Genomic DNA, 16783 nt, shown 5'->3' on the forward strand with positions numbered 1-16783 from the left:
ATAAAGTAAAACAGCCAACATGAATATGTACATAGAAAATAAACGTAAAGTAAATGAACATTCATATCTGGCATCAAATAGTGACTTCAACAACAAATTCCTTTTATATCAACCATTTTGTTAAAAAAGTCTAAGACTTAAACTTCATTTCGCAAAATCTAATTCTGGATTAAAAAAGTAATATAAATGTTTTAATTGGAAGAGAAGCATGTCAGCGAATAATTTAAAACCAAGCAAAAGGAATCTTAAACTAGCGCATATTTTGAATTAAACTATCTATTTCGATGGCAATCAAATGTAAGTTCCTCCTTTTTTTCAGTTGTAAGTTCCTCCTTTCTAATATTAATTCATGGTGCTGCCATCATCATCTGCCAAGACGATTTTGCCATCCCAACATAAGTGGTGCTGCTATCTAGTGACTCTACTGTAAAATACAAACTACAGTACCGAAATATCCCTTAAATGTGGTAAAGTATTCCATTTTTTACGGTCTCCACTAACGTATCTAATTATTTTATTATAAGAAAAATTAATGAAACTCCTTTAATACGGTAATAAGAAAATCAACATTATGATATGCTCGTAGATGTCTGTAATTATATTATGATCTCCGCATTGGGGAATCATAATGCATAGGTTCATCAAAGTGATAAGAAATATTAAACCATCAATCAGCAAACAAGATTACGCCCTCTCTGGAAGTATGCACACGGAAGCAGCAGGTAATTATCAATTTCGGTACACTAAAAAATTAAATTCCAACAGCAGTTCATCAAAGAATAAACAAAGTTCAGGTTCATCAAAGAATAAACAAAGCCTACCCCGGATACCTGTGTATTATTTGTTTCACAGCATCAAAAACGGAATTCTCTAGCAGGAAGTTCAGCGATTTACATGAATAAAAAAATGGTTTATCGACAGCTAACGCAGTCACAAGAATAATATACCTGCATTAAACACTGCGAAGACTTAAATTTATTTATTTTGAAATTTATTTGTGTATATTCAAGAAGTAAAAAAAAAATTTTTTTTTTTTGGTGTTGCTGTTGTTGCTACTATTATTAATATTTTAAAGCATTGCATTTTTCTTGCGTAAGTTTGAGAGTGGCTTATATATGGATTTAAAATTATTCACAAAAAATCAATCCCAGAGCAATCATATAAGGCAAGTAATTTAAAAAGTATTATTTTTATTTAATTCTAATACAAATTAAATCACTTTTTTAGTATCAGAATACGACTTAATTTTGTAGCAATTCTCAGAGTGACTCCGCTAGACACTGTTACAAGTTAACGTTCATTTTAAAGATTAAAATCATTGCCACCCATCTCGTTGAATCTGTATCATCATCAGTTCATTGCTTCAAAAGGATATTCTTTTTAAAACTAGCGCAGAATATACAGTCCTTTTTTTTTCGGGGGGGGGGATGTTTAACATAAATGAATCTCGTTTCAGTCACAAAAGATACAGCGCAGCTGAGACGGAGATAGAACCTAATGATTGCTTGAACATGGTTACTAATGTAACTAAAAACTGAATTAAAACTCGCCACTCTGTTGATTATGTACTAAGGGATAGCAATGTCTCAAAGCGGGAAAAATTAAAATCGTCTACAAACCCTCTTATATATATATATATATATATATATATATATATATATGTCTCCAGAAGTGCAAATAACTGGTCATCCAACTTGAAGCTGTCAAATGAGCTAAGGATAAGTGTCAGTTCACATTCAGAAAATTCGCCTTATACACGGGTTTTCAATTTTGTCAGAATTTGTGTCGCAAAATTTAATTTTCCACTTACATTCGAAAATATAAAATATGTAGAATAGATATTATTGGTACCGTGTTTAATAATACGCAATGATCAAGAAATGCTTTAATAAGGTTCTTGCGTAGCTAAACATTGGGAGAAAAGGAATTTTCTCTAATTCATTAAATTCTCTTTATATGCTACAATTTGGCTGTTTTCGTAAATATATTGTTGAAAATAATACAAGGATAATATGCCGAGTAAAGTTTCAATCTACAACTTCACAACATGGAAGGACTTTGCGCTTTTTATGGGGGTTACTTTTTATACCTTTACTGCTATCATTCTACCATTTATTGGCTAATGAAATCGCTTATTAAATTTGAATCATTTTTCTTTGTATAACCTTTCTTAATTTTAATTTTCTCTTCCACCTCGTTTTTTTTTACCTTTTCAAAAAATATTCAAAATAGTTACTGCAGACTTTCTGCTTAGTGGCAACTTAGTTTCCTGTTTATTAAACTCCAGAGAAAATGCATATATCAATACATAAAAAATTGATTTATCGATGTTTGGATATAAATGTTTGTTAATTGTAAAATATGCTAACGTCGAAGACACACTTCTCTTGGAGACAAAAATACGTTTTTAAACAGTGACATTATTAACAGTAATCATGTAGAGGTACTTACTGTGCTGCAATTTTAATAAATTTTCTAAGTAGCGCTACTCTTCTACTTAGAGTATTTGCCAATGTCATTTCAGTGACGACCCAGAACTGAACTTCATTAAATCGTCTCAGAAATACATCTAGGTTTGACATAATTTTCCTAAATTGGTGACGTCCAAATACTTGATAAATAAGTTCATACTATAAAAAAAATGTATACATATGTATTGCAAAAAATGTATCACTAATTAAAAAAATAAATATTCAAATAATATAAATTTAATAAGTAAATAAGAAATATTAATAATAGCGAATTAATTATCACATAAAATCACAAATTTAATGATGCTGCCATCTAGTGACAACATCAAAAACTAAACACTACAAAAACTAAATTTAACCTCGTGGACACATGAGAAGAGATCCCACTCATATATAGTCATGTTATAAGCTATATCTAAGGAATTTAGAGTTTCTAAAATAACTCCAGTTCCATCTGTGGGTCCATCTTGTTCTGGCAAAGGAGTCTGAAATTATTAAAGGAATTATTTTAGTTTCTCAGATTTCAGTTTCTAATAATGCGTAAAATAAAGCACAATCTGCCAATTAAAATTACATCAGACTGATTCATAACTTACGAGTAGATCCACTTGATCAGCGGGGGTCAGGAAAATACGACCATTAACGCTCAATCCGGTCGGAACGCTCACTTCAGAGTCTTTGAAGATAACACGCTCTATAAACATAAATTATCGTAAATTAGAAAATACATAGGCTACAATATAATAGAAATACCTTATGAAAAAATAGTATAACAGGTGAAGTGCTTCTTAATAACGTGAATTAAATGCATAACAGTAGCAATGCTGCAGAAAACTGAAAATTACATAATAATATAACAAAATACAATCCCTGCATGTTTAAAATTTTTAAAATAACGATAAATTTTTAATCACATTGTTTCATTTTTTGTTAAAAACACTAAAATTTCACTAAAATTTTTAAAAACGCTAAAATTTCGATGCAAATTAACTGCATCGTAACTAATATTTTTAAGAAATTTATTAGACCTCCCGAAGACTATTGCTACGAAAGCTTCAGGGCTGATCAAGTAAAGAAACGAGCAGGATCAAATTGTGATACTTCGAAATCGCCCGCTGTCTCTCATAATATGTTACATTAAAATAGACATTTCAAGGCCACTGCCCTCTCTCCCAATTCGTGGTCGTACCTCACCGCGTAGGATTTATTTTCTGCACCTCATTTGAAGATATAGTTCAAATCAGCCTACACTGGCGTGCTTTTCATGAAGGAAAAGACGTTAAACGGAAATGGGAAGGGGGAATTAAACGAGTTGACCTTTTCCGACCTTATTGTGTCCATGATGTCATTATGAGTCAAATCGAGCAGTGGAAAATAACCTTTAAGTTCCAATTTTAAAGTAACAGACTATAAGGCGTGTGCCATACGTAAGAGTAATTACATTACAGAATAAACGTAATGTAAACGATTATTCTGAAACGTAATGTATTTGTCAGTTTGTACGATAAAGCGGATACCTAGCGACTGACATGCTTATCGTAGGATTTCTCCTCTCTGCGTCCACCTAGAGTTGTTGGACAGACAACAATATAGTACGCTTGTTCGGGGGTGTACGACTAATAACCCCAAGACCGCACCGAGATAAGTATCTTTTTACGTCTGTACGTGGTGTGGGCTCAGCGACAGTGGAAACAAATCAACTTCACAGAAACTAAAACCTTTGTTGTAAAGAGTTATATTTAAGCGCATTGATTGCTATATGTTTTAGATATTTCTTCCGTAAGCATCATATACTCGAAGCATAATAGCATGTGAGTTATCCACTAGGGGCGTGCTGTCGTAAAGCTGTGACTATGCTTGTATAATATGATACAGAACAAAGGCATGTTCGACTGCTTACAAGGAGCGTTTGGGAGTTATGCGTATGTTGTGAGATTAATCACTCTGCTTGTAAACGAGATACTGTGCTGTAGATGTTTGAAATATTCTGCTTTCCAAGAACTGAGTATTTTGATGGCAATACCCGTCCTCTGGTCTACAGTTTTGGAATCGAGAACGGTTCCAACGTGCACTGAAAATCTCTTTGAACTGGAATTGTTCATCCAACAACAGTAGGAAACAAAAAACAAAACAAAACAAAAAAAAAAAAAAAAAAAAACCCTTACCCCCCCAAAAAAAAAAAAAAAATTAACAGAAAATACTCAAAAGTATAGAACGGTGCAGAAATAAAAATTTGGCACACTGGCGAAGCTCTTGAGACAGTTTAAGAACAGTTTCACTGAGTACAAAAACGGCATGAGTTCAACAAAATACTCACATCAAACTACAGAATGCGAGTACGACTGGACTTGTTGACGACAGAATACCTCAAAACTATTCAGATACCATACGTTTTCAATCTATGGCTGCAAATACTGTGGGTGCAAGCTTCACTTTATACCCCTTTTCCTGAGATTGCAAGCGCTTGCAGTTTTGTTCACATGGTTGATCCCTCTTAAAATTTCATGGCAATTATCGTTGGATGTCCGATATATTTCCTTGCAAGAAATGCCGAGACGCTTAAGAATAGCTATCGCTCAATCTGATGATATTTGTCCACGATTATTTTGGAATATTATAATACTCGAATGATAACATTAATCGATGAGAACATTAGTGCGTCAAAAATGTAAATGCAATTAATCTAACAGTATGTAAATATATCAGAACCCTGCAAATGCATACCTTTACAATACGTTAACCTGAAACAAGGGTAAAAAAAAACAATAAATTGTTATTTATATTTTTCATTTTATTATATATATAAATAATATTTAATTTATTTTAATATTCATTAGGACATTAGCATGTTCTTACCAGAATATCAGGATTAGAATATTAATAGAATATCATACGGGTATATTACAACTTTTGCTTACAAACGTTTCATGTTAGTCCTATTTCTGACAATGTTCTTCCCCGAATCTTTAGAAAACAGAATGCCTCACACAGCCCTAATATGAAATTTCTCTTTAACCTTATGATATTTTTTTAAAAGTTCTTCATATGTTGTGCTCGTATCGGTCAAAACAATGACTGTATTATCAATGCTGCAACTTGAACTTTTGTATCTAAATCTGTTTGAGCGTTTTTCTTCAGATTTCTTAACATTTATGATAGCAGAATTTTATGTTTTCATTTTGCGGCATTTTTGTTTTATGTTTTCTTTAACAAATTTTGTGCTTAAACAGTACTTTATTTTTTTTCTGGCACTCATTCCAAGACGTATTAGTGGAATTCTACGGGTCTATTCGCTCCGCAAATGGTAAATCTTTCAGAGAATTACAGTCCCTATCTTTCTAAAAGAAATACGTAATGTTTTAGTATAGACTTTAGTTTTTGTACTGTTAAGTTATGTATCAGATAAAGTCTATGTCCTCATATGAACTCTGCTTTAAAAAGAAGGCTAGCATCTCAGTTGTTATTTTAATAATTTGTCGGCAATCGTCAACGTTACTCTTCAAATTCACATCTTCCGTGATGTACAGTTTCATTGTGTAAGAATTAGAATATTTGTGCTTTATTGGCAAAACATCACAAAGATGGAAATAATAGAGTGCTTTCGCTATATTTCTAAGAAAATCTAGCAAACGATGACATAAATTACAACATTAACAGGAGACGGACGAACATTGTCTATAGATTTTTTTCGCAGAAAAAGGTTACGGAAAAAAAAGCACATTGCGGATATACGCTTTTTCAAACTGATATAAAGCTGATGTTGGGGAAAAAAATTTAAAAGCATCCATCACCAACTTCCCTTTGCCTGTAGCCAAAGTAAATCTTAATTTTTCTTGAAGAAACCAAAACAGTTTCTAGGATTGCCGCATTGTTTGTAAGAAAGCAAAATCACGGGTGGTAATGTTAGTTGCACAAAGATAGATACCGGCTAATAATTAAGTACCAAAACCTCTTAGTAGAAAGATGAAAATATATGAGGCAAAAAAAACCTTTGAATAACTTCTTTAGGTCAGTTAAAACCATCACCTGATGTCGACTTGACTTCGACAAGCAAAAGGTCATCTTTAAAGCCCAATTTTTCGGCCGCACTTCTCTTGATGGCTTCAGCGGTGGCGCTGACTGGTGTCTTGATAGTGGTATACGTATGATCCGCACAATAGACTCTAAACACAACTGTAAAATAATAGTTAAATATTAAAGCAATATTATATTAATTAAGGAGTAGTAAAGGAAATATACTGGGTAATTAAGAAAATGTTGGATATACTTTTAACCCCAGAACAGATAAAATTCGGGCTCAGTGACTGAACAGAGAAAAATCTTTCAGGAAATTATTTCTAATTATAGGAAGAGAGCTTTCGCGTGGTTTTCCGCTTAATAAAAATGTTAATGAATTAGAGCTGCATAGATTTATCAAAAATTACCTTCATCGGAAGCTTTAATGCAACGTTTGAATTCTGTTCTTTCTTCGTCTTGAGATTCACTAGCTAAGAGAAGACGAATTTGACCATAAGCACCGACTTTCCATCTTCGACAAACACCAATTACCTCTTCGTCGAATCTTTAAAATATAAATAAATAAATAAATGAGAACAGTAATAAATTGCCTGCAATTTTAACAGTAGGTTTTATGAGTTTAAGACCGAAAAGAAAATGAGAAGAAACTGTAATATATAAGTTACAAAATTTATTCCGTCAGGCTTTTGTAGCCACTTTCAGATGAAAATATAATTAAAAACCCTAACTTCGGATTTATCTCTAACGCTTCAATTCTGCAAAACTTTCATGATAAGTAAACCTTAATATATTAATTTTATTAGATTAAAATCAGCCAATCAAGAAAAATATATTAATTTACTGTATGTTCCTCTTTATAACTTAATCTAATGACGATTTAAGCAATTATAAATACTTTTCTTTTTAAATTACAAATCACAGGCAAATTCCAAACTACAATTCTTTGAACAGGTAACATAAAATCTTTCGTTCTAAAATACATTTTCTTATTGGCAAAACTTTGGAAGGCATATACATTTCAAAATTGAATTTTATCAAGTACAGGTGACTTACATAAACCTGGAATAATTACTATGAAACGATACAAAGTTCTGTTCGCATGAAAAACAGAATAAATTTCCATTTAAATTACATAGAACAAATTATTTAAAATTAGAAACTCACAAAGTTATTAATATGAAATTTTGGCAATTTCTAGTTTCTAAACTATTTTCCAAATTCTATTTAAGTAAAATAAGAAATGAACATTAAAAACGTAACACGTACTTTTGCTTTTTCTCTATTATTTTAGATATGGCAGAGAGTTCTTCATGTAACCCATATTTTTTACAGTCTTCTGCAACAGCTTCTTGAAGCTCCTAGATAATAATTTATTTTTACTGCGAGTTTTTAAAACAAAGTTTAACATACTCAATGTACCTTAGATTACATTGAGTATGTGGCACTCTACATATTTTTATTGGTTACATTACGAATTTTTATTTGCAGTAAACTTGTTTCATCAGAAAAAAAAAAGAAAGAAAGGGGATAAAGAAGAAATACAACAAAGTAAAATTGATTTAAATGAGTAAATACATTCAAATAAAAGAATGAAGTAAATGCATTCATAAAAATATGAAGTAAATGCATACAAATAAAAAGTATGAAAGTTCCTTCATATTTATTAAAGCGGCGGCTGCTTTAATGAGTAAATAAATTCCTTCATATTATTTTTTTCCTTCCCCCGAAATGATTCATTTGACCACATTCGTTTTCAGCTAAAATCGTTCACGTAAAGGAAAAACATAATTTATCATCAACAATAAGGAAAAAAATCGTGATATATCATCAATAACAATCACATAAAATGTCTGCCGTCAAGACTAACAGGTGTCAAAACACAAATTTAAAACGTTTCGTGCGAAAGTAAACAAAACATAAAAATGGGGCTTTGGAATGCGGATATGGGTTTTGTGAAAAATGCTTTTAAAGAAAAATAAAAATTTATAAATGAATTGTATCCTTTAATTAAAATCATTACTTCGAATTGCAATGAAATACTGTTATTTCTTTCGAAACAGTTAAATATAGTGGCGCCATCTATTGGAATATTTCAAAAATATCTGCATCCAGTAATTAAACATAATGTAAACTAATTTCACAGCAAGATATGAACGAAGTTTATACATTGGAAAATATGAACAGAGATTGAAACATTAAAAAAAACCAATCATATTTTATTTTAAATATAAAAGTGACGGTAAAATGCAAAAAGATGCAAATTATTATTTTTTTTAAATTTATTTAAACTGGTAATCTCTGACCCCTAATCGAAGAAATATAATTTATCGGCTAACACAGCTTTCCTCTCCAGACATCTATGAAGAGACATATATATGCAATCGTTAATTCTAACCAACAAAGAAATTACTGAATATTACTGCTCGTAATGTTCACTTAGTTTAAAAGTTTTAAAATACCTGCAAAAAGGCGGCAATACTGGCATCTTCAAAAAAGGCATCACGGATTAGATTCGCCCAAATCTGTACAAATTGTAAGACACGTTTCTTGTTGGCAACAATAAATTCTTTTTCTTGTCTAGAATTAGCGGCATCTATCCTGTAAGTGTGACAATTAAGGAAAATATGATACAACATGAATATTTGATGTGCACTTTTCGCAAATTTTTAGATTACTTTTTAATATACAGTAGAACTCTAAATAACAAGACTCTGAATAATAACTCAGAACATAATTAATTCGAGGATTTGAAAGTCCAGCCAACGCGTATTTATTGAGAGTAAGAGAATTGCGTTTTTCTATCACATATTTTAAATCAAGTGTTCTTAACCCAGTGCCCGCGGGCGTCAATGTGCCGGCGAAACTATTTTTGTGCCCCGCAACTGTCCGCTATATACTATATTAGTATCATCCGTGGCCAACTCGTGGCCCCAAAATTGCATTAAATGAAACTATTTTGGATTTTCTGTTACCTTTTTAATGTAGGGTATTGTTTATAATGCTTTTGATTGCAATAAAATAAAAAAAATATTAAGAATCGTTATACTATAGTCCAAAGGAGCTTTGTGTCTGAAAGACTATTGTTTTCGTTTTGCGATTTTGCGTTGAATCACTATAAATGTCCATTTCACTTTTCAAACTGTTGCCGCCAAATGTTAGAGTCCTGCATTATATTTGAAGAAATTAAATAGTTATAGTTATAGTTAAAGTTATAGTTAAAGAAAAGAAATAAAATAATGTGAAATCTGCATAAATGTATGCATATTTCTCGTATTGTGATAAAACAACGGTACACAGAGCAATCGAATTTTGAATGACGTAATCCTCCTACGAATGGGCATGTGGAAGACCATATTTGAAATTTGGAATTAGTTTTATTATCGATTCCATATTTGGTAAAACTTTAACGAATTTTTGATTAACAAACTCAAGGATTTCAAAGCGAGCAATGGCAACAATCTACGGGGGCAAAAACAAACCTTTTTATCTCCAGCGCGCGGAACTGTGTATCGGAAACTGTGAAGAAAACACAAATAATACACATTAAAAAATATCTCGTGTGAAGGATATTGTCTCATAAGCTCGGGACAAAGTTGGTGGCTTGGCATAAATATCACGGTACACAGAGCCATCGAATTTTGAATGACGTAATCCTCCTACGAATGGGCATGTGGAAGACCATATTTGAAATTTGGAATTAGTTTTATTATCGATTCCATATTTGGTAAAACTTTAACGAATTTTTGATTAACAAACTCAAGGATTTCAAAGCGAGCAATGGCAACAATCTACGGGGGCAAAAACAAACCTTTTTATCTCCAGCGCGCGGAACTGTATATCAGAAATTATAAAGATATGCTCATTTTAAAATAATTTAGCGACATTGCTATTGAACTGAATTACATGTTTTAAGTGCAAAGAACATGATATTTAATAAATAAAGGTAACACACAAAACGTTAAAAAAACGCCCCTTTGGACGTAATTTAAAATCTGAAACCTTTCAGTTTTTTTTTTTTTATTTTTTTTTTTTTTTTTATTCATTATTCATTTACGCCAGCATTTCCTGTTTGTCAGATGTGCCCAGACGGGCAAATAAGGTTAAGAACCCCTGTTTTAAATGAATAAAGGTAACGCAGATAAACAAAACTTTTATTTTGCTTAGACTCATTTCCTAAATTTTCACATATAGGCTATCTCATATAGGATCAATACGTATAATTAATGTTAATATAATTATCTAATTACTTTAATTATTATTAAATGTACCGTAATTTACTGAAATTTAAATTTTGGAAAATTAATTAAAAATTAATTTTAACAGTAATTTTATTCGTAAATATATTTTATAAAAATAAGTATTATATTACAAAATACAATATACAAAATAAATATAAAATCTACAATATTTTATATAAAAATTAATTTCTTATACTAGGAATCTATTTGAAATTTAGGTTTAAAAACCCAAAATTCTGCAGTTTAAGTATAATAAAAACTATATCTTGATGAAAAACTAATATTTTAAACATGTTAATAAAGATCAGTACAGATCACGAAATAAATTCCTCAGTAATATGAGACTGATTACTGAAAAAATTTAATTTAGAACATAATAAAGTTATTGCACTTAAAATAAGCAATTAAATTGATGCATGTAAAAGTATACAGAAAATTAAATTTTGTTGACTTAAAATGTAATATGATTTGTTTACCAATTTCATTCTGTAAATTTGAATTTTACAGTGAAAATTGCCGCAGGAAATTTTACATGCGATTAAGAGTATAAGAAAACACAAATAATACACATTAAAAAATATATCGTGTGAAGGATATTGTCTCATAAGCTCGGGACAAAGTTGGTGGCTTGGCATAAATATCACGTGAGTTAGCAAAAAATCTTCTAGGAACGTATCTAGAAAAAAAAAATGTATTTCATTAACTGATGTATTCAGCTTGTTAAAATAAAAACATAATATTCGGCAATACAGCTAAGGTAATGGGAAATCGTTTAAATTTCGTATGCTGTAAAATACATTTTAACAAGGTTCATAGCTAAATATGAGAGATTAATGAAACTTTATATGACAGCGCAAATGCAATGTTATAAAAACAACATTAATGATAAACTTTTGCGACCAATATTAAAAACAAAATCCTCATACATATGGTTTAAGCAGAATATTTATATATTAAGCGGAATAAAAATGATTTGAACGAAACTAATTAAGTGATTTTCGAATTTTGTTATTTACATATGGAAAAGTAATTATGAAAAATTAAAAAACAAATAGGAGTATAAAAGTTAAAAACTTAAATTCGCTGAAACATTTTAGATTCACATACTCTCACAAAATTTCCTGAAATTTACAAAACGAATCGCAGTATTTCGGGGCACGATAAAATTACTACCTTAATGAAAAGAAATCGAAACGTTTTGCCAAGATAAAAACATTTATGAATACATTTTGCAGTCTGTACTATTTTGTATTTTATTATGTAACACTGAATACATGTTCGATTAAAAAGCAGACATTCTATCATTCTAAATATGTTTCGATTTGAGCTTATTCTCTAGCAATGAGAAGGAAAGCCAATGTTAATGTTAATTAATTTCTTTGTCGATTATTCGGAATAGCGTTTTATGATAAGACAACAGACGATTTCAATTTGCTGAACTAAAAAAACACTAGAAAGATCCCTCACTTTAGAATGGCCCTGAAAATTTCCAAACATTTTGTTTTTGTTCTCTTTAAAGATATTTAATGTTTTATGAATAAGATGAATACTTTTATGAAAAAGTATTTATCTTATTCATAAAACATTAATAAAACGTATTCATAAAACATGAATGCTTTAAGCATATACATATTCCAGTCTGAAATGTGATACACCTGAGTGATCATATCCTGCACATGTGCAAACATATTAATTACTCAAGAGTAAACTAATACCCAAAATTCCCCCAAAATAAGTCCTAGGTCCAGGGTTCTCAAACTGCGGTACACGGAACAAAAGTAGTTCTCGAAACCTGTCCCTGTGTTCTGCTAAATTTTCAAAAAAACAAAAAATAAATTCATATTTACTGTGTCTACCACACTATAGTTGAAAACCTCAAAATGGAAATTAACCGGCGAGTGCACGCACTGGGTCCAAAGGACCCGCGCGATTAAACAGACCTTTCTCAAAGCACACATATTTTACGCAAGTTGTTGAGGTCCAGTGTAGTCGTGTTTCAGGTCGACCTCTTTATGTTTCCGAAGTTTCTTCGTTGGGACTTTATTAGGAGTCCTGATTTTGATGCCATTGGGTCTTTTAGACCCAGCGCGCCTATTCGTGTTACTATTTCATAGTTGATTTGTTATAGTATAGAAAGCGGCAAAAATGTCACGTTATTTATTATACAACGAAGAAATATTGCAAAAGTTATCAGAGGTATCAATTGGCGAAGAATGTATTGAAGAAAATGAGGATGGAAGTGATCATGAATTTTTAATTCACATGATTGTGATTCAGACAGTGATATAGATTCTAAAAACGAGTGTGAGAAAGACATAAATTTTTTGAAGGGAAAAAATTATCGGAAGACCCCCACCAAAAAAAAAGTAAATAAAAAATGTATCGTTTGTGCAGCAAAAAAGTACAAAAAAACGAAAACGCGTTTCACCGAATGTGAAACGTATTTGCATTTGGAGCACACGAAACCCTTTCTTCTATGTGCTGCTCACATTTATTGTTGCATTTTTATCTGTGTCTATATAGCGCTAATAAAGAAAATAAGAATCGACTTAGAGTAAATAGTATCGATAAAGTAGTATTTTTGTTTCCTGTGCTAATAAATAATTAGATTTTCTATCTCTTTAAGAAATTTTGTTTCTTAAAAGCATTTGGAGAAATTAAAAATTTTAACTTGCATATTTTTTTTTTTAAATTTTATCATAAAATTTGTTATTGACATAAATGTCACATTTTTTCTGAATATTCACAACATTTTCTTCAAAAACAAGAACTGGGTCTTTTGGATCCAGTGCGCGCGCTCGTGTAACTCATATAAGCGCGCGCGCAAGCGGGTAAAGAGTATTATTACGGCTACCACGCGTACAAAAAGTTTCTGTATGTCTCAATTACTCATACTGTCCTCTGAACCAGAAGACGGAACTTGCTTTTCCTGCTCAGGTATTTTCTTCCGAAAATGTTTCTTGATATTTGGTACTCAGAACATGTTCTCAGATAATGTTTCACTCGCGAGTTCGCAAATCGAGGAACCAGTATCTCAGTCAGAAAGTGAATCTGGAGATGAAATGTTGGCTACTGCACAGAAATGGTATAAGCTAGATAAGAAACAAATATCTCAACCATCTTTACGTTCCCCTTTTGCTGCAAGTCCCGGACTCAATTCCGATATTTGATAAAGGGGATCCATTAAACTATTTCGGGTTATCTTTTGATAAATATTTAATTGCTTTAATTGCCAAGGAAACAAACCGTTGAATTGAGCTCTTCTTGAGAAATACGACCTTCAGAACATTTTCAAGAGCAAAACTTTGTACAGAAATAAATGAAGATGAAATAAAAGTTTTTTTTTAAGTTTGATATCATTTGAAGGAAGGGTATTTCAAGGAATTGTGTTCGTCGAGAAAATCATTTTCTGTAAACTCCAGTTTTTATGAAGTTATAAGGTATTTCTCTCTCTCTTTCCTAGCGTGCCTTCTTTGGTGTAGTGGTTCTGCACGCTGGGCCGGTATTCCAGAGACCCGTGGTTCGACTCCCGGCGAAGGCGATTGCTCATTTTTCATCTTGCCTCCTGCCAAAAATACTTAATGTCTCTACAGTGGCGCCCGAACTAAAAGATTGTTAGATGAGGATTCTCCACACCCAGGATTTGGCGATTGGGTCCCCTAAAAACCCCCAGTTGCTCTTTAAAAAGGGGAGTATATAAGGTATTTCTCTCGCTTTCCTAGCGTGCCTTAGTGATGTAGAGCTTCTGAACGCTGGGCCGCTATTCCAGAGGCCCATGGTTCGATTCCCGGCGAGGCGTTTGCTCATTCTTCGTCTTGCCTGCTTCCAAAAAATACCTAATGTCTCTACAAAATTAATGCCTTGAAGCCAGACTTTGTCTTATAACGAAATTTCGTCATTTCTCGAATGATTCGGACATTTCCTATCATGTTCCTCTTTAACTGAAGAAACTCCGGGTTTGTTTTTAAATTATTAACAGAGAAATTCGGGTCAATTTATGTCCCAGAACGAAGGGCATAGATAAATTCCTAATGGTATTCAAGGGGTGCTTAAGTTGGGAACAATTAATTTTTACCAAACGGGCAGGATATCAAGTTGTCGAGTATTTCATGCTTTGCGAATCCTCAAAAGAATATATTTAGACAATAATAATTTACACGGGAGGAGACGCTACTTGTAAAATCATGAAAATATACGGGGTAGCAACAAAAAGGGTCCTTCTCTTTGTGATAAACTTTTGATATAAGTTACTGAGTAGCTGCCGGTAACTTTTATTTATCTCGAGAGATAGGAAACATATGTGTATAGGACAGTTAGACAGGAGAGATATGCCAGATGAATTAAAATCACAGACACTTGCGTGTGAAGATATATCTCGCTTCCAGAAAGGAAAAATATTGTTTTTTTAAATGGATGGACATGAAAAAAGTAGCATTGTTAAGCTATACGTAACCTGCAAATGAAGGAAATCTTATCAAAATAAAGCATTGTTAGAAAACCTGTTGCGGTTATTAAACAATGGGAGGTGTTGATTTGGCGGACCAATGCTTAGGCTATTATCCATCGAGCAGGAAATATCAGAAGACATTCTATAAAAAGATACTGAAACACTTTGTTATATATAGCGAAACAATATATTACTCCTTAAAAGAAAAATAATGTCAAAATTGACAATTTAGAATTTCGCTTAAAACTAGTTCAGCGTATTGTTGAAAATCATCAGAAGCATGTTCCTGCACTTTCATCGCCCAGATCTATTGCAAGAAATCCTCTTCACAGAACGCCATTTTCCGTCATATATTCCTGGGAATAATATGAAAAAAAAAAAAAAAAAACATACACGCAGGTGTGCAGTTTGCTGCTCAAAAAGAAATGAAAGACGGAAAAAATTCATAGAAAATGTCGATATTATTGCCAGATTGCAACGTCCGGTTCTATCCAATATCGTGTTTGAAAATTTATCAGATAACAAGTAACTAGCAGAAAACAGGGATGGAGATTCTTAGTTCAAAAACTCAATTTAAGTAAAGGCTCTTTTTGGGACCAAAAAGGCTTCTTTTAGACCCAGGAAATATTTTAACCGATGTAGAGTGGTGAAGGTGTTTGCGCTGATTGGGTGAGTTCCTGTAAGGATTAGTGACTAATTTGTTTGTAACTAGCTCGAGTTGCGTATTACTTACTGCATAAAGAACTAAAACACATTTATTATAAAACTATCAAAAGCTCTGTTAACAACACATAACGACATTGGAGAGCATAGAAACAATTATCGCAAATAAAGTTCTCTCTAGTCGAGAGTTTAAGAATATTCTGACTTGCTGCTCTATTTGAAACATTCTTCAAACTGAATTAGTCGCGCCTTTTTCGATTGTATTTTACGTTCTAGTCTTACGTTCTAGTTACGTTAGTCCGTTATAGTTGAAAAGATATTCATGGAGCAAAATGATTATTTGTCCGTCAACCTCTCTGAGAGAGGCTTTGATGACAGACACAGTGCAGAACGCTAAAATCTCTTAACAGTGGTCGAAAAGATGTAACTTTTGTATTGCCAAGTGGATGCGTTACTGAACGATTTATCGCTTCTGTAATATCACAGCATGTCGCCTCAAACCTTGTAACAGTTTGAAAACTGCGACCTTGATGGACACACATCTTTGTGTGGTCCGCCGTGCATATAATATGGAGGACGACGATGTTCCTAATTTAATCAAATTTGTAATTAATCTGAATGCAGTTAAAAAGACTGAGAAACAACCCCGGTATAATTATCAGGAAAATACAATTGTCAATTTTCGTATATTTTCAAATACTTTAATCTTAAGAACTGCATAAATTAAATCAGTATTCGAAACAAAATAAACATACTGTAAATTATGGAAAAATAAATATCATTAAAAATGAATGAACTACTTTATAAGTCACTATATCATCTGTTATCCCTACGATTATCCCAAGCACTTTCATTTCTGCATTTTCTATAATCAGATTTTATTTTACGCTTATGGTTTATAATAATACTTTTTTCTGAGGTAACTGTCTTAAGGAGGGAACCATTAA

The 16783-nt window shown here is 31.9% G+C and overlaps 1 protein-coding gene across 4 annotated transcripts in view; it reads right to left on the reverse strand.

The window, feature by feature from the left end:
• Epac (Exchange protein directly activated by cAMP) overlaps positions 1-16783 on the reverse strand; it is a 445559-nt gene that overhangs the window by 22678 nt on the left and 406098 nt on the right. For all 4 annotated transcript variants that reach the window (XM_085813001.1, XM_085813002.1, XM_085813003.1 and 1 more), the window contains 8 exons: positions 11324-11402; positions 8948-9092; positions 7755-7846; positions 6896-7032; positions 6498-6644; positions 3068-3165; positions 2831-2956; positions 2452-2630 (listed from right to left, as the gene is read on the reverse strand). In XM_085813001.1, the coding sequence (XP_085669127.1) occupies positions 2452-2630; positions 2831-2956; positions 3068-3165; positions 6498-6644; positions 6896-7032; positions 7755-7846; positions 8948-9092; positions 11324-11402 (1003 nt within the window). The remainder of the gene's footprint in view (positions 1-2451; positions 2631-2830; positions 2957-3067; positions 3166-6497; positions 6645-6895; positions 7033-7754; positions 7847-8947; positions 9093-11323; positions 11403-16783) is intronic.

Source organism: Stegodyphus dumicola, chromosome 3 (genome assembly GCF_044657685.1).
Source record: "Stegodyphus dumicola isolate Sdum_Otavi_A_Nest chromosome 3, ASM4465768v1".
NCBI classification, from domain to species: domain Eukaryota; kingdom Metazoa; phylum Arthropoda; class Arachnida; order Araneae; family Eresidae; genus Stegodyphus; species Stegodyphus dumicola.